The 23,754-nt window shown below is 40.9% G+C and overlaps 1 protein-coding gene across 2 annotated transcripts in view; it reads right to left on the bottom strand.

The window, feature by feature from the left end:
- LOC307169392 (V-set domain-containing T-cell activation inhibitor 1-like) overlaps positions 1 to 23,448 on the bottom strand; it is a 32,205-nt gene extending 8,757 nt beyond the window's left edge. The window contains exons 1-2 of one of the 2 annotated variants that reach the window (XM_079890010.1): positions 23,184 to 23,448; positions 2,924 to 2,961 (exon numbers count right to left, since the gene is read on the bottom strand). In XM_079890010.1, the coding sequence (XP_079746136.1) occupies positions 2,924 to 2,961; positions 23,184 to 23,236 (91 nt within the window). In that variant the 5' untranslated portion in view covers positions 23,237 to 23,448. Of the gene's footprint in view, positions 1 to 2,923; positions 2,962 to 13,140; positions 13,215 to 23,183 lie in introns of those variants that run through there. The other variant, XM_079890011.1, reaches the window with a different exon arrangement.
- Between the last annotated feature and the right edge of the window lie 306 nt (positions 23,449 to 23,754).

The following is a 23,754-nucleotide window of genomic DNA, read 5'->3' as shown; positions in this document are numbered from 1 at the left end:
CAGCACCGAGCCCTCGTCGCTGGATCTGCCCAGCACCGAGCCCTCGTCGCTGGATCTGCCCAGCACCGAGCCCTCGTCGCTGGATCTGCCCAGCACCGAGCCCTCGTCGCTGGATCTGCCCAGCACCGAGCCCTCTCTGGTACCCGGGACTTTTCCCAAGTATTTTTTTGGGGGGGGCCATAGGGCTCCGTCCTGGCCACTCGAGGGGCCATGGCCACCTGAGGGGTCTTCACCACCATGGCCACCTGAAGGGTCTTCTCCGCCATGGCCACCCGAAGGGTCCGCACCGCCTTGGCCACCCGAAGGGTCCTCACTGCCGTGGTCGCCTGAGGGGACATCACCGCCCTGCCCACCCGAAGGGTCCTCTCCGCCGTGGCCACCCGAAGGGTCCTCACCGCCGTGGCCGCCCGAGGGGTCCTCACCGCCGTGGCCGCCCGAGGGGTCGTCTCCGTCCTGGCCACGCCCACAGCCTGCTCCACCGTGACCACACCCACAGTCTGCTCCGCCCTGGAGGCTTCCTGCCTTGTCTCCCTTGCCTTGTCTTCCCCGTCAGCCTCCAGGGCGCCCACCCTCCCACCCCTTTGGTCTTTCTACGGCGCGAGGACGCGCCTACCGGGAGGGGGGAGTAATGTCACATTCACTGTCTGTCATCGTCCTGTCTGCACTACAGTTCCCAGAATCCTCCTTGTTTCCACACCTGAACTCACTCCCTTCATTACCCACCGGTTCATCATCATTATCTGCATCACCTGTCTTGTGTTCATCTGTGTGTGTATTTAAGTTCCTGGTTTTCACTCTTCACTTGTCGGTCAATGTTTAATGTTAGGTTATCCTTGTTCTGAGCGCACGCTCCCTTTTGTTTGTATTTGTTTAATATTGAGAATTAAAACCTTGGAATTCATCATCTTCGTGTTCGTCTCCTACTTCATCCACCCAGAAGCCTGACAGCGGCAGGCTGGGCCTCCCCGTCTACATTTATAAGGTTTTATAACCTCGAGGTTCCCGCTTTACAAGTTAAGTTGCTCTCGGTCTAAATTTTCAGTATTGCCTGCCCGATGCTATCGGCTCAGGATGCTGAAACTGCTAGAGCGTCGATCACTGATCGTCTATATACTTCTGTGGGCAGTGCGTAAGTCCCCCATATTTATCAGTCCAGGCCGAGTTCGCCCTGGCTGTGTGGAACACTTGATATAATCTGCTCTTATTAGAGCTCTATATTACAGGAATGATGCTATTCTAGACCCTCTTCCCAAATTCTCTGTGAGTCCCGTGTGATTAGGCACTGTATGAGCCCCGGGCACCTGCCCTTGGGACTTTAGTGTTGTATCTCAAGCACACACGGCGTTTTACACTGTGTTCCCCTAGCGTAAGATATTACGCAGTACGAGAGAACCTCTCGTAAGAGAACGTACTCGGTTACTAACGTAACCTCGGTTCTCTCTAGAGAAGGAACGAGTACTGCGTATCTTGCCGTGCATGCATCACGCTCTGGTTTGCTTCGGCGATGAAAAACTGGTCAAACCAGCCTCTCGAGGCTATATTTATAGCCGGGCCCCACCCTCTTTCGGCGGGACATGACGTATTGGGCGCAAAGCGCCCTCATTGGTTCTGACGTCATGAGGGGCCTCTCTCGATAGGCTGGTGCAGTTGCCGCAGAGCAGCCAATGGGCGCGCGAGCTGTCTCGCCCATGTCTGCATGCTGCTGCAATGCGTTTTACATTATTGCAAAATTAAAGCTACACTGTGTGATTTTTACCCCCATCTAGCGGTGAAATTGTATATGACTACCCAATGAATTTTAGTTTCTGTTCCTCTCAATTCCGAGGGCGTTTTAACTCCTACGGTGGCCGCATTATTCCAAGATTAACATGGCTTCCAGTTATCACTTCGTCCATGACAATAATAAACAATACGTCTAAAATGAATAAAACTACAGGACAGATGTCAGGAGGTAAACGTCACCCTTGGAATCGGCTATCCCAGCATAATCAGATTAGGCTAACGTTACAATGTGTACAAAGTAAAAGCTATTAAAAATAACTAAAACGTTCAGTGTCCTTTTTTATATATAGCTTAAAAAATTGCGCCTTTAAAACTATTCATTACCTGTGATCCGTCGCAGCACAGATTTATGTTACAAGGTAAACAATACTTTTTCACTATTGACACGAGGATGAAGTTATAGAGGTCGTTCTGGCGTTATGCACAACCATGCTATGGTTAGACAAGCAACTATAAAACTTCGAATTTACACAAATGAATTACAACAGGCTGAATTACCTGTCGAGAAGAAAGCAGGCAACCTCGGCGTCCGTTTTAAAATCTTTTCTCCTCATGAGCTCTTTCCATCTGGGAAAAGTTACTCCAATATTGACTATGGTCTTGCTGATTTGTCTGTTGCGTTGACGTTTTAATTCTCTCTTTCAAATGTGAGTACGCACGCACACACGCACACACACACACACACACACACACACACTATCTTTCAAATCTGCCGGCACTCGATCGCGAGTAATCTCCCCCTCGCATTCGTCACGGTGTCACTGAGTGAAAAACGCAAAAGGCGAAGCTTGAATTTACAGGCATGTCCCTCTTTGGCTAATGTAGTTTCAAGATGGAGGGGCAACATGGCGACCGGCATTCGAACCCCTTACCCGTATGTACTTTCAATGGCAGATTATAAACTTAAGAGAATACTTTATTACTTGAAAGAAGTAAATATACATTAATGAGCACATATATTTTTGAAAGAACTAAGTGTTTTTTGCTAAGAATCAACTAAAAAAGTTACACAGTGTAGCTTTAAGGATAATTTTTTGGCTTCAGTATCTCGTGGAAAAGAGGTTTTTCCCTAGCATAAGATATTACGCAGTACTCGTTCCCTCTCTAGAGAGAACCGAGTACGTTTTCATGCAACACTCACCTTTGTTAATCAATACTGCAAACACACAGATACAGAAGCTGTAAAAAACAAAAAAATATATATTTACAGCAGATAACTAACATTACGAAAGTGACTATTTGCACCAGGTATACACATCACTGGCCACACAGCTTGGCTATTTGCACCCCAATAGTACATGTATTGGTGTTCTGCACTGAGGCTAGAGCAAATGCTTTAAGTGTTATTGAATAGTTTCCAAAATAGCTTAGCTGATTCAGTGCTGACCTGTAAAACTGCAGCATTTTTGCTGAAATGACACAGCACAAATTACTGCAGCAGAGCAGAGGAGGGCTTTAGGTCCTCAAGCACCTGCCCTTTTTCAAAACTAATCAAAAGTGTCTACTAATCTCAACAATTATCATCATTAATATTGTGGTCAATAAAACAATGCATTTGAATTATAATCAAAATGACACTGTGTACAGAACAGTAACAAAGTGCTCAAAATCTGAAAATTCCCATATATTTTTATGTATCTGTCAGTCTGAGAAGTCATTGCCATGACACGTTGCTATGGGAGGTGTGTGTCTTCGGACTTGACTGACACCGCCTTCAATATATTTTTTGCTTTTTGTTGTTTGATGTTATTATTCTGCTCATTGTAAAAATAAAATGTTTATATCAGTAATCCCACATCCATAATTGTGACCAAACTGCCTTCTTACATCAGCGGCCGGGAACTCTTTGATGTCTGTGGCTCGACTGCAGGAAAAAATAAGCTAAACAATTAAGATTTTTAAACCTTTTCATCATTAATCAAAGCTAGTGTGTCATTTCTATATTCCATAATTCATCGATGCCCATCTGTCATGTGGTAAAATAAGCTGAACAAAGTGAAATGGATCGGTAATTTCTCGCATAGACATAAAAATACATGTGTATAGGCTATTTATTTTATAGGGACATGATTTCCCAGTCTTATTTATAAATCAAGTGAAAGAGAATTTTACTTGACCACCCGGACAAGTAGCTTAAAACTTTAGTGATAAAAAATATCAAGGGAAGTGTCAAGTATCAGGATTACTAGGGTTGTTTTAAGTATCTGAGGGCGCTGTTGCCCGTAAAGTGAGGGCAGAGGGAAAATCATCAAAAAAAGAAGTGAGAGTTCACAGAGTTGAAACCTAAAAGCGTGTGTCCATGTGTTTATTTAATTAAGGCAGAGAAGTAACACTGGCGATATTAAATTATAAAAAATCAGTACAACTAACATCGTGAACAGGAACAATGTCAGAGAAAAGCAGGATCCAGAAGAATGAATGGCTAATGTCTTTCGAACTGTATGCAGATGGAAAAGGACTCTTCATCTCAGAGGACGCAACAGACGTGACTAAACAGCGGAAGATAAAAGACTGTTACACTGTGGACACAGACAATCAGATAAGAGATGCTATTTTTAGCAAATGCACGTCAGATTATGTTCTTCAGGGCAGATGTCAGCAATGTCGTTGAAACCTGAAACAGGTGCAGTTAAAGGGACACTTCACCCATTTGCATTAAGCTTTGCATTGTTAGAAACCCAGTCATACTATTGAATGGTCATGCAACATTTTTTCATTTTCCCCCGAGACGAGAGAAATCTGTATTTACCTCTTTACACTTCCTCCTATAATGATGCAAAAATCGTGATTTTGCGTCATTGTAGGAGGAAGTGTAAGAGGGGGGGATTTCTGTTAAGACTACAAGCACTAGATCCACCCTTTCAAACCCGGCCATAGGGGGTTGGACCTAATGCGCTAACAGACCTATCACAGATCAGTGCCAGTGCGTTTGATTTCACCGACAGAAACCTGCAGAAAACATGGACGAAGAAAGCTGAGTAGTAGGGGTTACCATACTCTTTTTCCCGGACATGTCCGGCCGTCGAGATCGACAAAAATGTCCGGGATTCAGCTTTTGCTTTCTGCGGTCGCCATTCATTGTTTACATGCTCACCTCTTGTTTCAATCTAACTGAATTCACCCCGATTGGTGAATCTGAATGTAATGTTTACATGAATGCTAAACAAGTGATCGGTTGATTTGCGTTTTAACATTGCTAAGAAAATACCCGCACCTCCGTGAGAGATAGCCCATGAGACCGGTGCATCTCACAGGCGCGCTCATCAGTAATCACAGTAATACAGGGAGCAGGATGAGGCTAGCGCCGCGGGAGAAAGACGCAAGGCCGGTGGCGTGATCGGTTGATGTGTGTTTTACCATTGCTAAGAAAATACCTGCTCCTCCGTGCGAGATACGAGAACAGTGCCTCACAGGTGTCGGTCATCAGTAATCACGCCACCGGCCTCGCGCCGTTCTCCCGCGCCCCTCAGCCTCGTCCTGCTCGCCACAGTAAACATGATGAATGGCGACTGTAGAACGCAAAAGCCGAATCCCGGACATTTTGGGCAAACTCGTCACGGAGACTCACTCGTAGCCTAGCCTTGCCTTGTTGTTTTCAACTGCGCTGTCTTACCGGTAGGCGTGGCTTGGGAATGGCCTTGTAGGGCAGCGAAGCAAGTGCATTCTGGGAGTTGTTGTCTTTCATCCACATAAGCCAAAAATACATTTTCTGGCTTTTCTCAGTCTAGAAAGCTCCAAATTCAAAAATAATTTCACATTTCTTCTACATAAATGACCCACTTTCAATACACATTCATGTCTCCACGGGTGGAATGACCCTTTAATAGAATTGCACCAAAGAGAGACAGAAAAGAGAAAGGAGTTAAAGGGTACACCAGAAAAAGACCTGCAGAGAGAAAAGATGAAAAAGTGGATAGAAAATGTTACAGATGTGGACAAAAGGACCATTAAGGCAGAGACCAAACATGCCCTGCACAAGGTCAAGTAGGGTAGAGCAGGGCACAAAGTAACGCTTTTTGACTTTCTCAGTTTGTGTAAATCTACTTATGGTTCAGAGTATTTATTTTTTCCCACATTAATTTCCCACATGTCTAGTACAATTATGTGGTTTTGTTTTATTAATACAGTATGTACTTTTTTCTGGATATACCCCGAAAGAATGGAAGTGAAATGTGACAACATGCCCCATAGGTGGGGTACATTGTAACATGTGTGGGGCACATTGTAACATGACATATGACAGCTTAAAATGTTATCTGATCTAATAAAAAAAAAATACAAAACAAACTAAAATATTTTCTAAATAAAATACAATTAAAAAACTCTTTCATATAAAATAATGGCAATTTTTAATAATTAAATATAAACTCATTTTTGAGTTTTGACTACGAACACAGGAAAACACAGCTATACAACATAGTTCAAAACAAATAAATAATTAGTAATTTCTGAACATTGACTCTCAGTCTTTATTCACCTTTTTCTCACGTTTTCTCAATAAAATTAATAAAACTATAGAATATAATAGCATATTTCTAATAGGGGCACATTGTAACGCAGTGTTACAACATGCCCCACCTGCACAACTGGGATTTAAACCCTGCTAGTGTCTTCTGCTAGTTAGCGAAACATTAAAGAGCTATCTCAACTGTTAAATAACATATTGGAGATTAAAATAATATCAGATTTGTCTAATTTTAAATAAACACAAAAAATAGAGATGAAAAATTTACTTAAGTAAGAAATGTACTTTTGCTATGGTTTAATAAATGTCTATGGATATCTTCCAAAAAAATTTAATTTTGGCACAATTTTTTCTCTATATAGTGTTGATATGGCAACTAGTAAATACACTAAGTTTCGTCATCCTAGCATGTGTGGAAGTATTTAAAACAAGTGTGTTACAACTAGCCCCGTGTTACGTTGTTCCCCGCGCTCCCCTATGTCATAAATGCAATGGAAAAGACTTTTTTAAATTTTTCAAAGATGTGTCGCATGAAAAATCCCAAAAAAGAATGGTGTAAATAATGTAGAGGAAACTGATAATGCATTTGTTGTCCAGAAGAATACATTGTCAGAGAGGCTGTCTTTTCTTGTGGGTGGAGTAAAATTAAGACTGTTAATTGACTCAGGCGCCACGAATAATGAAATAGATGAAGACACCTGGGAGGAATGAAATTAGATGCAAGTCCTACATTCCTGAAACTGAGAGAAAGCTCTACTTATACTCCTCAAACCAACCTCTAGAAGTCAAGGGTGAATTCAAATGTGAGGTGAACATATACAACAGAAAAGAGCAGGCTGAATCCATTGTGATGTGAGGGAAAGGAGAACTCCGTTTTAGGAAGAGAGACAGCTGTTAGGCGGGGAGTGTTAAAAATAGGCTCTGACATCTCTGCGGGGTCGGCAAGTTAAACACCAACCAGGTTACCTTACACATAGACCCAAGTGTGAAACCAGTAGCGCAGCCACTCAAACACATTCAGTTTAATCTCAGGAGAGTGGTAGAGCGGAAAATAAAGGAGCAAATGGACATGACGTCATTGAACCTTTCAGAGGTCCCACACCATGGGTGAACCCTGTGGTCATTGTGCCAAAGGCCAACTCAGAGATAAGATTGTGTCTGGACATGAGGCAGGCTAACCGTGCCATAGTGAGGGAGCGTTACCCCATCCTTACTGTGGATGAGATTCTCCAAGGCGTCAATGGCTCAACTATATTCAGTAAGCTGGATTTTAAATGGGGTTACCACCAGCTGGAGATCAGCCCTGAATCACAAGAGATCACTACATTTGTGGTGCATAATGGCATATATCGTTATATAAGACTTTGGTGTATCCTCCACCAGCGAACAGTATCAACACGAGATTGCTAACGCCTTAGCAGGAATTGAGGGCGTAGAAAATATGAGGAAATGTCACTGTTCATGTTTGTGACCAAGAAACGCACGATCAGCATTTACATGCGGTCATAAAACGGCTAAGCGAATGTCGATTGACATTGAACTCTGAGAAGTGCCAGTTTAACATGACCAAACTGATATTCATGGGAATTCTTTTGTCTGAGAAAGGAATCAGTCCAACAGAAGAAAGGGTGCGAGCTGTAGGGGAGGCAAGAGAACCAAAGACGGCTTCAGAGGTTAGGAGCTTCCTAGGTCTGGTGGGCTACAGCAGCAGATTCATCCCGCAGTTTGCAACATTGTCAAAACCACTAAGATGCTTGACAAAAAAGGGGACATGCTTTGAGTTTGGGCCAGAACATAGACAATCGTTCAAAGCACTAAAAGAAGAATTGGCCAGAGCAAGCATGTTAGCATATTTTGATAAAGATGCGCCAACCAAAGTGATCGTGGATGCATGCCCAGTGGTTCTAGGAGCTGTTTTAGTTCAGACCCAAAAAGGGGAAACAGTACCAATATGCAATGTGAGTCGCTGTGTAACAGAGGCCATGGCTCTCGTGTGGGCATGTGAGAGACTCCATGCTTATATTTATGGACGAGAATTTGAGCTGGTCACTGACCACAAACCGCTAGAGGCCATATACAGCCCCCGTTCAAATCCTTTGACCATATAGAACGGTGGATACTCCGACTACAGCCATTCAATTTCAGAGTCACATACTTATCTGGCAGACAGAACTTTTCAGACCCGCTGTCAAGACTGCTGGGGGGAACATCAAAAACTGAGAGACACATAGGACAGACCCCAAAGAACTAGATGATTGCCTGAGAAGTTGTCTGATTATATCAGACTGAAAGGAATAAATGCTGTTTGAAACAATGGGAAAACGACAAATATGATCATAGTTAGCTGTTAGTTAATATGTCTTCAGTGAAAAATGAAAATGTTGAGAGAATTGTGAAAAAAAAGAAGAAGAAAAGAAAATGTGCTGAAGAAGTTTTGTAGTTCAGTTAACAAGCAGTTAATATTAAGTAAGTTACTCACATTTTAGACACATTATGGACTGTTTTGTTCTATTTCGCCAACGAATATAGTTCTAAAGGAAAGCAACGCTCAGCGCTGTGTTTTGTTACTGAATGATTCAGTATTTTGAACAATTCGTTTGAATGAATGACTCAGTGACTCACTCATTAAGACGATAATTTCCCGCCACATATTGGCGGTTTAGGTTCATGTTTAAAAGTATCATTGCATTTTTTTCTTACTTGTATATTCAAACATTTATTTAAAACATCAGTCTCATCACATCTGGCTATTTATTGAAGTTGTAATTTTGTAGTGTATATTGTTTAATTTGATAGGTAGCCCTATAGTGTCTTATTATAACTGAATTTATTGATCAAATTTAAGCATTTGACATGGAAGATGATGCATACATTTAAAAAGCTAAAAAAATTGGCCTTTATAAAAGTAAATAATTACGCCCTGGAGTAATTATTATAAATATGCAGATTTAAATGTGAATAGCTGAGAAATTGGATTTTGTAATGGTCACCAGCTGGACTACTACACACCAGACTATTATCACTCCCTCACAAACTACATTTCCCATAACTCACTGCCCGGACTCATCATCACTGATTGCATTCACCTGTGTCTCATTACCCTGTTAGTCTCAGCCTATTTATACCATGTTCACTCATTCACTCACTGCAAAGTTTTGTATGTTGTTGCACTGCATTTCCGAGCATTTTCCCTGGTTTCATGTCTCCTGTTCCGTGGATTACTCTTTTGCCTGCCCGTTTTGTTTGTTTGTTTGTTTGTTTGGACAGCCTACTAGGGATGGGGAAATGAAGCCTCATGAATCACTGAATCACTTTCCCCTGACTGTTCCGAGAAAAGATTCAAAGCTTCGAGAGTGTCGAGAACAGCGCCATCTGGTGCTTATTTAAAATAAAGCAGCCAAGAAGCCTGTGTTAGAAGCTCTAGCAGATGAAGCAACCACAACACACTCCATAATGTCAATGTTATGTTTATAAATAAAAGCCTTACATGTTTGTGTTTGATTTGTTCATTAAATAAATTAATTTTCTCTCCTCACAAACCCATCAACCAGACTGAGCCAACAATGACTCGTTAAATAAGATCTGGGCTTCCAGCCTTCTGACACCCAAAGCGAAACGCGCACGTGATTGTACAGAAAGTGAGGCTTCATTTGTCATCAATCACGTGTCTCTAGTAAACCAATACACACCCCGATACGGGGCTTCACTAGAAATTGTCGCATGTGCGATCGAAGCTTCAGTGTCATACATCACTATGGCCTACCTGTGTTTTGACCTATTGCCTGTATATTGGATTACGTGTCTGGATTGCCCCTTAATTAACACTAGAACTACCGGAATTCCATAACTACTAGAACGACCATAGCGGTCATTCTGACCGTTCATACTTTGACGTTCATATGGCCGTACTGAACGTCATTTTCGATATTGTAATATCTATTGTACATGTTAACCTTCTCTTTTCCAATGAAGCTTTTAATTCCTGTCGTCATAGCCCTTAAAACAAGTACAAAAGAAAGATTGCCCCGACAGGTGCTGCCTCTATTTGAGGAACATTTTGCATCAAAATAATATTTTTTTTCACCGCACTCACCACGTGAATAGACACGCACAAAAGTTAGGAAACGTCAAAGCTTCATACAGTTAGTACAGCCCTGTTTGTAAATAAGTTCAATAATCAATACAAAATCTAAAAATAAATGGATCTACAATGATAGGTAATGATAAACAGGACACACAATTTTAATTGAAATGAATGTGAAAATGTACACACACAAACAGGCTAAGAAAAAAACATGAACATTAGCTAAACAAGAAAACGAACTGCTTCAGAACGATTAGTTTCAGTGAACAAAAAATATTAACGAACAAAATCAGGTTAACTGCCCATTTGAACGGCGCAAACATACCGCATCATTGACGCTTACGCACATTCCACACAGGTAAACACCGCCTTTCGCGTGCAGCTCCCACACACGTTGTGACATTTGATACATCTCCTTGGTTTTATTTTGTTTGCAGTTTCTCCAGTTGTATGGCTTTTGATTCCATGTGGTCGGAGTGAAGTTCGCTCGCCAGTCGTATGATGAAGTCCCTCTGCGAAACTTGCAATGTAGCGGACTTATGATATCTATAACGCGTGCGGTCAAAATGACCGTTATGGTAGTTCTAGGTAGAAATAGTCAGAACTGTTGTGTGTTTTATGATTTTAATAAAATAACAGTGTCAGAATAAAATATACACATATTTAGGAAAAGTCAGAGTCCTACAGCCACATTTATTTTATTTTAACAAAGTTATTACATTGTAAAATTTAAAAACGGTCAAAATGACCGCCTTGGGAGTTCTAGTGTTAAAGCTGCATTTGGATCTCAACCTTCGTGTCTCGGAGCAGTTCGTAACAGAAAACTTCGCCACACCAAGTTCCAGCAGCACAGATTATGTGTCTCCGTCAGGGAGACCGGCCCATAGAGGAGTACGTGAGAGACTTTATTGAGCTGGCACATTTGGCATTTTTCGATGAAGTATGACTAATGATATTTTTCTGTGGAGGACTATCCGAGCCGTTCAGCTCCCTTATGCCACTTCATCACCCTGGCTGGAAACTTATACAATCAACAGTATATAATCCATGCTCTTTTGCTGGCCGGTTCACCTCTTACTGTGGATTTTGCAGAAGAGCTCCGCAAACTGGCATTATTCACTAAGCCTCAGTCACTTCACGTCAGCCCTGCCGAGCCTGAGCCTCTTCACGTCACGTCTGCCGAGCCAGAGACTGTTCATATATATATATATATATATATATATATATATGTAGCAGGGTGCAGTGTACCCATGTTGATCATTGGCCAGTGTCATGTGAAAACATCGAACCTATCAGCAGTCTGGTGTCATGGTATAAAATGGGGAAGTTTTTGTCACTGGGGATGCGTTGTCACCTGCACCGCCCCTTTACGGAAGTGCCATTTATGAATGGGAGAGTAGCTGAAGTGCCGTCTCTGTGTGGTGCTGCTGTGCATAGGCTGTCCCTGGCTTTGAGGTTGGTACTGTACGTTTGCCTTGAGGATTTCTTTTTTTTTCTTTGTCAATGGAATGGTTGCTTACTATCTTGAGTCTTTGTGTAGCTCGTCAACGAACAACCCACTGCATGTTATGGTCAGCGACCGTGCATAGCACCGTGTTATGAACATCTTCCGGTATGTATGAGAGCCATTCGCGTGGTTTGTCTCTTTTAGTGTTTTATTTGTAATTTTTCTGTTTCATGTTTGACAGATTGAGTGACAGGATCAAGGGTTTCACCTCTATATTACGGGACGAGATGCGCGTCTGTTGACGTAACGCACTGCTGCCTTGTCTGGGCTTATTCCGGTCATTGTTTTGTTGGAGTGAACTTTGTGTGTGTGTGTTTTATAAGTGCGGGCCCGGACGATTGCTCCCCGAAGAGTGAGAGCAAAAGTGGAAGCGTGGCTGGTTTTCTTGCTGGCTCGCTCTTCGCGTGTGCAGGCGATCATGGTCCCGTTTGTTTCATTTTGAATGGTTTCTTGTTTTGCTGCGAATTGTAATTGAGATTTTTTCTCTTTGTCTTGTGTTTACTTTATTTTCTTTTGTGTTTTGTATGTAATTTCTTCTTTTTGTTTAGGTTTAAATTTATTTTGAGTTATAAGACGAGATTGATTTGAATATTGTTTTTGTGTATTCTTATTTTTTTCTTGTTTGTGAATTGACTGTTTCTTTATTCTGGGGCTGGCTAGTACCAGTTAATCAGTGTTTATTGTTTATCTTTTCTTTCCCCTCACAAACGGCGTGAGGGGGAAAGTGTGCAGAGGAGGGGTTTAGCTGCTGATTAATGGGGTTCACGTTGAGTGCCGTGTTTATTTGAGTGACCTCACCAGAGTGAATTTGTGTGTGGGTATTAAGCGTGGTGTGTGAATTGAGGCTCACAGCAGTCCATCTCCCTCCCTTAAGCTTTCTTGTGTATTTTTTTTTTTTTTTTTTTTGTATTTGTTTTTTGTATTTTTTTGTCCTATTTCTTTATATGGAAGTTTGGTAAAGTGTTATTTCTTTTTCTTTTCTTTTTGATCTGCTGGTAGTTCCCGGTATATACCGGGTGGTGTAGTCGAACGTTATATGATTGTTGTTGCTTCATACTCCAGTTCCCTCCAGTACCTGACGCCACTGGCTACATATATATATATATATATATATATATATATATATATATATATATATATATAAACTGTTATATTGGAAGTGATAGATACATACATGCCCAGTTTTTAAATTTGAACTAATAATAAAGGAAAACAGCACTGTACTGTATTACTACTGAAAATTCACATTAAACATTTAACACATATAAAACATATAACATATAAAAAACCCATAGGCTATACCTGGTTTTAATGTTCCAAACTCTCATACAGAAAATACAATCCATGTGTAGGTCTACACTTCTTGTTTTTCTCGCGACTCCGAAAGATAATAAAGTGTCCTGCAGCTAATCCCTAATCCCATTCAAAAATAGACACGGACTGACGGCGACGGATTAGGCTTGCCATTAGTAGGTGTCACACATTTTACAATACAGATTTAATGTGAATTTTACATAAAACTTTGCTATTTTTAATAAACCTGTATAAATATCATTACTAATTTTGGCAAATATTTAAAAAAAAAGCCACATCGCCCCCGCCCCCAAAAAACTGCACAACTGTAGAGTAAAACATTAATTTAAAAAAGTGATGAAAAATGCATCTAAAAAACTGACCTGATCGTTACAAAATCACACTGTCTGGGGCCTCTGGAAAACTCAGAACAACTGCTAGCATAAAGTTTAAGGTAAAAATAACTGCCATTAAATTATAGTATCTTACTACTATGCAATTAGATAAACTGTTCATTCACTACATCACTTTACCTCTGTCTTTATCCCCTTTTATCCTCTTCTCTTCTATTTGGCACTGTAGCCTATCTATCGCAGACTATAATGCTAATTTATAATGTGTCATGTAAATTCGGCCATCCGTCACAATCAGGTAACTTTCACCGTGTCTAGACCTGGCGCGAGCTGCCAGACCCGTTTCTGCAGGGGTGCCTGAGTGTGTTAAGCGCCCTCAAACAAAAGCAATGCTGTCTACATTAGATGCGGCAAGGGGCGACGCTACACAACAAATTACCAACAACTGATCGCGCATGCTCTGTTTCTGACGCACTTCAAGCACTCCCTGGGCGGGGGAAGATTGATGTGCCGGGGGACTTAGTTAAGTTTTTGTGGAGTTTTTTTTTATTTTTATTTTTTTTATTTGGTAGTATTTTGAAGTAATGGTTTTAAAATAGAATTATTAAAAAAAAATAAAAAGATAAAAAAAAAAATTCACTCGTTCACTCATTTTGGCGCCCCTATGGATGAGTGGCGCCCCTAGCATTTGCCTTTTCCGCCTATGCCGCGGGCCGGCCCTGAGTAGAAGTAAACGCGGGATGCGTGTCAATTGCATAGACTGTAAAAAAATATGGACGTAGTGTCCGTGACGTCACCCATAGGTTTCTGAAGACCGTTTTTGAAGCCTAAAGTGTAGTGATGGGAAGTCCGGTTCTTTTCCGCGAACCGGTTCTTTCGGACAGTTCGTTTCAATGAACCGGTTCAAAAAACCGGTTCACCAGTTCTTTTACGTCATCACGTAATGACGTCAATTCTATCATCCCGGCGGATAAAAATCCATTCAAATAAAGCCATTTGTAATCATAACTTCAGTTAAATACTCATCGTCATACTCATCTTGGATAGGTTTCTTACATTTACGTTTTGAAAATGAACCCTGTTAGGCCTAAGGCGATGCGCAAACGCGGCTGTTTTACATGTCTTGAAGTGAATAAACTGGCCTTCATCATTTTTTTTTTTTTTTTGTAATTAAATAAACTTACATTTCGCCGAAATCGGCCCCTCATTCAAGTCCTTGGTTCACCCGTGCTCATGTATCAGCACAGCACAGCACATAGACAGTATAAACACAGCATCAGTTGGCCAAAAGAAAGTTCGGTTCAGAGACGCATGCGCAGTCTCTCCAGCTCATCGGTTCTCTGTATCGAACGCGTCCGAAAGAAACAGTTCTCGGTTCTGTACTGGTGATCCGAGAACTGCTGCAACAACCAGTTCTTGACTCGAGAACCGTATACCTATGCCTGTGTGTGAGCTGAGAACTACTGAAACCTTACTAGTCTATAGCCTTCTGTCGACAAAACTAAAAACTCGATGCATGTCTCCAGTATGTTTAAAACGTTATGTTTTGATTAACACATTATAAACATTTACTTTGCACCCTTTGAAACCTTGGCAAGAGTTTACGTCAAAAATGTATATCAACTTACTTAGAGATTAAATGATCTGTTCCAGAAAATAATGTTTTAGTAGGCTATAAAAATAAATGTTTCGTTTTACAATCCATTCATTGTGTTTCCAATCTTTAAAATAATACAGCGAAAAGGCAGTAGCCGATGTGATAAACATGTTTCTAACATCTTTTATTTTGTTACACTTATTGATGTTCAATAAAATACTTAAGAAACATGCATTTCGTCCCTCTGAAAGAATTGCACGCATGCTCAGCTCATCAGCTCATCGGTTCTCCGTATCGAACGCGTCCGAAAGAAACAGTTCTCGGTTCTGTACTGGTGGTCCGAGAACCGCTGTACCATGCTCAGTATCAACTGCTCGTGCTCATCACTTCTCTCAGCACAACATGTCTCAGTTCAGTGAACTGTTGGATTTACTGGAGTAACATATGCCTACTCCGGGATATTGGTTTATTTTGAGTCGAAGGGACTGTCAGGACTCAGGCATGTCCGAAAGTGAGTAACTTTAGTAACTTGTTGTGGATCAGTGCTGACGCAAGACGCGAACTGTTTCGAACGATTCAGTCCGATTTAGTGTACTGGTTCGACCAGTTCACTAAAAAGAACCGGTTCAAAAGAACGATTCGTTCACGAACCGGACATCACTACTAAAGTGGGCGTAGCCGACCGTCGGCATCTTGGCAGTGCGTCACTCCCGGATAAACGAAAATGGGCGAAAAACCCTAACGTTACGGCTAACAGACAGCAGACAAACGTTTAAGAATTAACTGAAAAGCATTTAGTTAATGGTGAATATTGACCTATTGTGCGTACCGTTCTTGCCCGCTAGCTACAGGGGACACGCGCCGCATTTTGTTTAAATAACACCTATTGTGTAAGGTCCCCAGGCAGGCGATCCGTGACCGAGGCAGGCGCATATAATGGTGACGGGTCGAGTGGCAGCTACCCCTAGTGGTGACGGGTTGAGGCACAGGTCAAGTGGCAGCTCCCCCCGCCACGCAGATATTTTTCCTGCTTATTAAAAAATGGCAATTTCTTTGCAAAAGGAATAAAAAGCTGTACGAGAACACTAGCCGGCCTTCACTGAAGAGCTATCTTCACAGGTAAAAACAGTTTGATACTATTAATTAAATAGTGAATGCTAAAGACCTATATTTTTGTGAATTGGTGAATATTCAGGTGAATACTATTTCGTGGCCACGAATTAATATTACCTCAGCACGTTTTACTAATTTGTTCCCTCGTTTTACTATATTGTGGCCACGTTGTAATTCGTTAAATCAAAATGAGGGATGGAATTAGTTAAACGTGTCCACGATTTATTAAATCGAGGGACAAATAAGTCGTACTCGTAACAACTAATTATTTAGATCAGTGGACAGGGCGCATATTCACCTTATTCCGCTCCGCCCACTTTTAAAATTTCGCGCTTCCGCATTTTGTCATCCGACTTCCGTTAAACTGACACGGCACATCCGGTAGCTAGTTCAGTAGTTAGAAGATTGTTTATAGCTTGCCAAAACTTTATCGAAATGACAAATTACGTAAATGTTTTAAATTGGGAGCACAGAGAAAACTTCATACGAAGATCAGATCGTCTCATATTGTCCCACCCATCGTCATTGTTATCGTGGGTAGACGATATGAAGAAGTGGCCTGAGGTAACCTATGGGGACATATTTAACTACTTCGTCCTGTCAGAAGGAGTTGATGGAGCAGCAATGAAAAATTATAAAAGTACTGAGGCCTATCAATATTTACATAGTGGGAAAGTGGGTCGTGTACTTTTACACAGTGAGGGTGATTTCGTCTTTTTAAAAGCAAATGTGCACCCCAGTCAGTCGAGCAGTCCAAACCACTCTGCGTGGGTGCTAGTTAGTAACCAGGGATCAGTGGAGACTACTGGATGTTCGTGCATCGCTGGTTTGGGAAGGTCCTGTAGCCACGCAGACTCTATATTATGGAAGGTAAGACTATCACACACATTATTAGTATTTATTATTCATGATAATATCTTGCAACGTTCGTGTTGTTAACATAAGAATGTTATAAATGTATATATTTAAGTATATTAACATGTGTTTATGACATCTGACAGCTGATGACCTGATGACCATCGGCAGGCTAAGTATCTTGTCAAATCTCTTAATTGTACATTGGATTAAGGTAAGTGAATGGAGTTCAGGTAAGTACAGTGCATGCATAATTATGCAATTTGATTTTCTGATGGCACATTTGACCAATTCCAAACCACATCAATCTTAACTACTATTAATTGTGTATTTTAGATGTGCATAATTATTAAGCAGGTTTTCTTTATGCACATCTGAATAAAAGGCGTTTTTCACTTCCAGTCTTCATGAACAATTATATGTCACTTAAAAATAATTAAATACAAAATTAATGCTAATTATTAAGATTGATGTGGTTTGGAATTGGTAAAATATGCTTGGAAAGAAATATGCATGCACTGAATATGCAAATGTTAAGGTAAAGGTAAATTTGGCAGGCCTACATGTACAAGTGTAACATTAAGTCTAATTACGCTATCACCTGATATGTGGAATAAGGTAAGTAAACATTAAGTTTAAAATTTTTTAAATAAGACAACAGTGAAAATTTTGAAATATATTTTAAGTATACAAGCTCATCAGTGCATATGTTTGGTCAAAGGTGGAAAATGCTGTGTCCAGTGGGCTCACTGGCATTGCCTACACAGATGAGCAGCGGCTCTGCAATGTGGGGACCCAGAGGAACCTCTGCTCGAAGCGGTAAATGGACATCACCTTTTCCCACCACCGAGCCACTGATGTACTGATGTCAGAGGTAATGCCCAACAATGTCCCTTTGCCTCCCACTCCTTCATTTTGCTCCCAGGGTGAGCTGAGAGAGGGTCTGAAGCATCTTCGACTGCCTGTGTCAAGCCTTCTACACAAATGTCTGAGTGCTGCTCAGACACAGGAGCCAGAACAGCCTGCATCCTCACCACACGCTGACCATGATGGCACCAACATCTTCCAGAGGTGCATGTTGTTTTATGACAGTTTTGTGGCCATTGATCTCAACAAATGTACAGCATTGGAACGTGTAACTCTTGAACAAAGTTCCACTCACTTGTGGCATGACTCTCATAAACTTAGAATCATTGCAAGCACTGCAAAGAAGGTCCCCATCAGAGTCAACCCTCGGACCTTTCTCAGAGAGCACCTCTACCCCAGGTTCCATGGCAATGCGGCCACTCACCATGGCTTAGAAAGCAAGGCATCTGCCATACAGTGGCTAGAGGGTTGTGGGTTTACAGTCAGCCACAGAGGCATAGTCGTGTGTGCAAGCGACCCCTGGCTGTCAGCAAGCCCCGATGGAGTTTTGAACTAAGAGGAACTGCTGGAGATCAAATGCCTTCTCCTTAAAAGTGACGAGTCTCTAGAGGACCTGTTCAGAAGTCAGAGGTATGATGTGAAGATGGTGGAGGGGACACCTCAGCTGCAGCCAAATGGTCCATGGGGCTTCAATGTGCAAGTGCAGCTTGGCATGTTCTGTACAGGGCTGAGGGCCTGTAAGCTGCTCATCTGGGCTCCATCACAGCAAGTTCTCCTACAAGTCCCATACAATGAGCAATTCTGTGCCAAGACTGTAGCTAGACTAAAAGCTTTTTATTTTTAGTATATGCTCCCTCATGTGTCAGATGAGTTTCAGGCAGGCCGTCTTTTGCTTTCCACAAGATACTTGCAGCTTTGTAAATAAGCAGGAATGAGAATAATTAGGGTTAAAGATGGGATGTTAGGTAATTGGGGTGGGATGCATTTTAAATTGGTTGTGTTAAACGAGATACATTTGTGATTTTGTGTTTTAGAAAATATAAATGATAAATTATTAAATAAGTTGTATAAAATCAGTTGTAAGAAGTGTTTGATGTTTTCAGGAAGCTAGAGACACCTTAGACACCCAGTTTCGTGCCTCCTTGTTCCAGTTCGATGTTCTTTGTTGGATTTCATTCATTGTCTGGATTACGTCACCACCTTTCACCAGTGCACTCAACTCTTCACTCCATCTGTTCCGTGTTGACAATCTTAGTTCCTGCGCCACCCGCCTGCATCTACTTCTGGAACTATATTATTATTATTGTCTTCAATAAAGAGTTTACTTGCATTTGCTTCCTGTCGTCAGTTATGACAGTTTGCTCAAACTATGGCAGCGATACGGCGAATAGTTGTTCTAAAAGACGGCGCCGTCCGCGGAGCGCTTTAAAAGGCCAGTGAAAGCAGACTGTCAGTTAAGTCCTTTTCGGACGCTAATTGTTTATCATGGGCTCGTACGGTATTTTAAACATTTACTGGGGTAAGTGATTTTATTGCCGTCCGAATCCATAATGTCAGTGTTTTTTCTCGCCCAACCCGCGTAAAAATGAGTTTACAAGAAGAGATTCAAAATTCACTGTTTAAATCCTTTTTGATCACTACCGAGTACCGTATGTAAGATGTACACTTTTATTACTGAAATGCTGGAAAGTATTTAAGAACACTACTTCATCGCAGCTCCACCTCAGCGAACAAAAATGAGATGAAAGTACGTATCATATATTGCTGCCACATAACCATTTAAAAAATTGTATATGGTTATTGTGGCAGTAATATATGATACAATTTTAAAATATGTAGGCTAGGCTATTATAGTTTGGATTATTTTTTATAATATCCCATGAATCCTAATAAATGCAATTTCAACTATTTCTGAAGTGCTGCTTTTATAAAGAACACCGCTTTCTCACATAACGCAGTGGTTATGGTGACACAGTGCTGCTCTGTCTGTCGATATGTTTGTTAGTGTTATGTTTTCGAGTGGATTACGTCTTTGGGCAGATAAAATACGAAAGGCTGGCCCTCCTTCACATACGAGACAATATGTTAAATTATCAACTAAAGTTGGACTCTTACGCTGAAGATGTTTTTATCGGATCTGCAGACACCAGGATTAGGCGGGCGCACGACAACCACAAACCCCAGCGGAAGCCCAGGAAACGGGGCAAAAGAGCTGGCGCTCTGGTCCGGCTTAAACCGGAGGCATCGATCTCCACTACCGAGCATTCTACTCTCCAACGTTCGCTCACTAGTCAACAAATGCGATGAGCTTGCCATCCTCATCAATAGCAGACGGGTCATTGCAGACTGCTCCATCTTGTGTCTCACCGAAACCTGGCTTGGCGCTGGCATTCCTGACTCGGCGGTTAACCAGGATGGCTTCACCCCCCACCGCGCCGACCGCACCGAGGCTTCCCAGAAGGCCAAAGGCGGCGGTGTAAGTTTTTACGTGAACGAGAGGTGGTGCACGGACACAACAGTGATCGCACAGGCCTGCTCCCCAGTTCTCGAGATGCTTACTATAAAATGCAGACCGTTTTACCTACCAAGGGACTTTACTTCTATCATACTTGCAGTAGCCTGGGCTCCCTTGGGGCAGTCAGACCATAACACTGTCCTTCTGATCCCTGTCTATCGTCAGAAATTAAAATCTGTAAAAACAAAAACTAAGGTAGTTAAACAATGGTCTTCTCAAGCAATCTGTGCACTCAAGGACTGTTTTGATATACAGACTGGTCTGTTTTTAAAGAGTCATGTTGTGATCTTAATGAATTTGCTGAGGTGGTTAATGCCTATATCAATTTTGCTGAAAATGTATGTGTGCCATGGTTATAATAAGCCATGGTTTAGCATAGAGATAAAACATCTATGGAAAAATAAACATAACGCCTATAAGAGTGGGGATAGAGATTTATACAAGGCGGGTAAATTTGACTTTGAGAGAGCTGTTAATAAGGCCAAGGCTGACTACAGGCACAAGCTGGAAAGCAAACTAGAGGCTAATGACAATAGAGGGGTATGGGAGGGTCTGAGGCAGATTACCAACTATACTAGCATAGCGCCAGTGGTCAGTGATGATCCAAAGCTGCCTGATAGTCTCAATGAGTTTTACTGTCGCTTTGACTGAAACTATGTTGATGACATCACACAATCAATGAACATCAATACCCCCAGCCCTCCTTTTGTTATAGAGGAGGATGAGGTTAGGCTCTTACTACGAAAGCAGAACTGCAGGAAAGCTGCAGGTCCTGACCTCGTATCCTCTGCTACTATTAAACACTGTGCATATGAACTGGCCCCAGTCCTCACAGACATATTTAACTGGTCCTTGAGGGAATGCACTGTCCCTCAATGTTTTAAGTCCGCTGTCATAATTCCTGTGCCCAAAAAACCCATCATAAGTTGCCTGAATGACTACCGACCTGTAGCACTAACATCTGTTATAATGAAAATCTTTGAGAGAATAGTATGTAAACATCTGTCCAGTGTGGTCAGGCTCGACGCCTTCCAATTTGCCTACAGGACGCTGTATCCTTATGTCTCCATTCCATTCTACAGCATCTGGAGGCCCCAGGCAACTATGCAAAGATCCTTTTTATAGATTATAGTTCGGCTTTTAATACAATCCTACCCAGCAAACTTTTTCTGAAACTTCAACAAATGGGGGTCCATAATTCCTTATGTTACTGGATCTTGGATTTTCTGGTGCAGAGAACACAAGTGGTCAAAATAGGTAATAACATCTCCAATGTTAAGTACATTAACACTGGAGCCCCCCAGGGGTGTGTCTTGTCACCTCTTTTATATCCGCTATAATAATAATAAAAATAATACATTTTATTTATTTGGCGCCTTTCTGGACACTCAAGGTCGCCTAGTGTTATTGTTTAGCGCTATACACAAATGACTGCACATCACACACTGATTCTGTTAAAATGTTTAAATTTGCAGATGATACAACAGTAGTGGGGCTCATTTCTGGGGATGATGATGTTGCCTATAGAAAAGAGGTTTACTCCGGTTATCTCTGTATGTACATTTTAGGCAACAATAAAATGAAATATGTTATAAAACACCACACTTCCTCTTTACGTTTTCTTTTAAAGAAATCTTAAACATTCACGAGTTCACATGTTAATGAAATCTGATGTAATATTATAATGCGTATTTGGCTTGCTGTCCGGGGGGAGGGCTCCGAGCTCGGAATTCGGCCCGACCCCAGAGTACTCCCCCCTATGAATGTATAGATCATGGATATCTATGAGCAGACCCATCTGAATGTGAGGTGATGGGGTGGTGGCGGGATGCTGAGAAATTTGTCATGAGACAGGAGGTAAGGGAAGGCTTTATTTATACTGGCTTCTTCTTGTGCTGATTGGATGATTACATGAACATGCTCCTCCCGAACTTTGTTACATAAAACTTCATTTATAGCCACACAAATGTGGTTCAGGCAACGCGTATTGATTATATTCACTGCATGTAACATTAGCCTATATATATATATATATATATATATATATATATATATATATATATATATATAATAACACAACCCTGCCTCTTTTCGTTTCAATTTTAAAAATATTAAACTTATTAATATGGTTCAGGCAATATGTGCATTTGTACTCTGATCATCTTCACTGTAATAAAAAAAAAAAAAAAATCTGAATTCTGAGATAATTAAGTCGTTAATTCAGAAAAACAGAACAAAATATTTTTTTATGAAAAATGATCTCATAATTCTGAGATAATTAAGTCATTAATTCAGAAAAACAGAGCAAATATTTTTATTTCAAGAAAAAATTATCTCAGAATTCTGAGATAATTAAGTCATTAATTCAGAAAAACAGAGCAAAAACTTTTTATTCATGAAAAATTATCTCGTAATTCTGAGATAATTAACTCGTTAATTCAGAAAAACAGAGTAGATTTTTTTTCCTCAAGTGAATGCAATACGCTTCCGTACCAAGGAAATAAAGGATAAAAAAAAATAAAAAAAAATAAACAAGGAACTCTTCTCTTTTTTTTTTTTTTTTTTGCCCTTTTCGGTTTGGTTTGCTTCACTCTCATATTTTAGATTTGATGAACTGCTGTTTACTCACTACTTCAGTCTGTTTTTCTCCAATAATATTCATTTAATATTCCATACTGTCCCAATTTTACTCATTATTTCCTGTTCAACTTTCCTCTTGAAATCCTCAAGTAAAATTTCTCACTGTACTCACTGTAGTGGCTTTTCTTTAATCCAGGGAACGGTGGTAAGATATTCTTCACTCATAGTTTGGAATTAACAAATAAACAACGTCCACACAGCAATATCCTTTTCAATGCTTTGTTGTCCATTTGATGAAAAATATAATTTGTATTTAAAACAAGCACATCTGTCCCTCCTGATAACATCTGTTAAATTGATATGTTCAATTTATTGTTCAAATTCGTATGTCCCAATGGCACTCGTGGTCTTCCTATGAGTCCGCACTTTCGTGGTGTGAGACACTCCTCGCTGCAGCCTGTATGATGTAGCTGGATCAGATCCAATACTGCCTACTGGATGGTGTTTGACACGCATGCGCAGTGCCGATCTCTGGGTTATAATGCACATGCGCTGGTCTTAAGTGACTTAAGTGGTCTTATGTATGCTCAATATTGTATTGAAATGATGTTCTAAGCTGTGTAGTAGTAGTACTGATAAATAGTAATAAGTAATTATTGATGAATAAATCATTATTTACATAAATGTGATCGTTTTGCCAACATATAGTTGTGAACATGGACAAATGATAATGCAAATAACAT

The sequence above is a fragment of the Squalius cephalus genome, assembly GCF_949319135.1.
Source record: "Squalius cephalus genome assembly, chromosome: 13".
NCBI classification, from domain to species: Eukaryota; Metazoa; Chordata; class Actinopteri; order Cypriniformes; family Leuciscidae; genus Squalius; species Squalius cephalus.
This window is presented reverse-complemented; position numbering and strand designations above follow the sequence as displayed.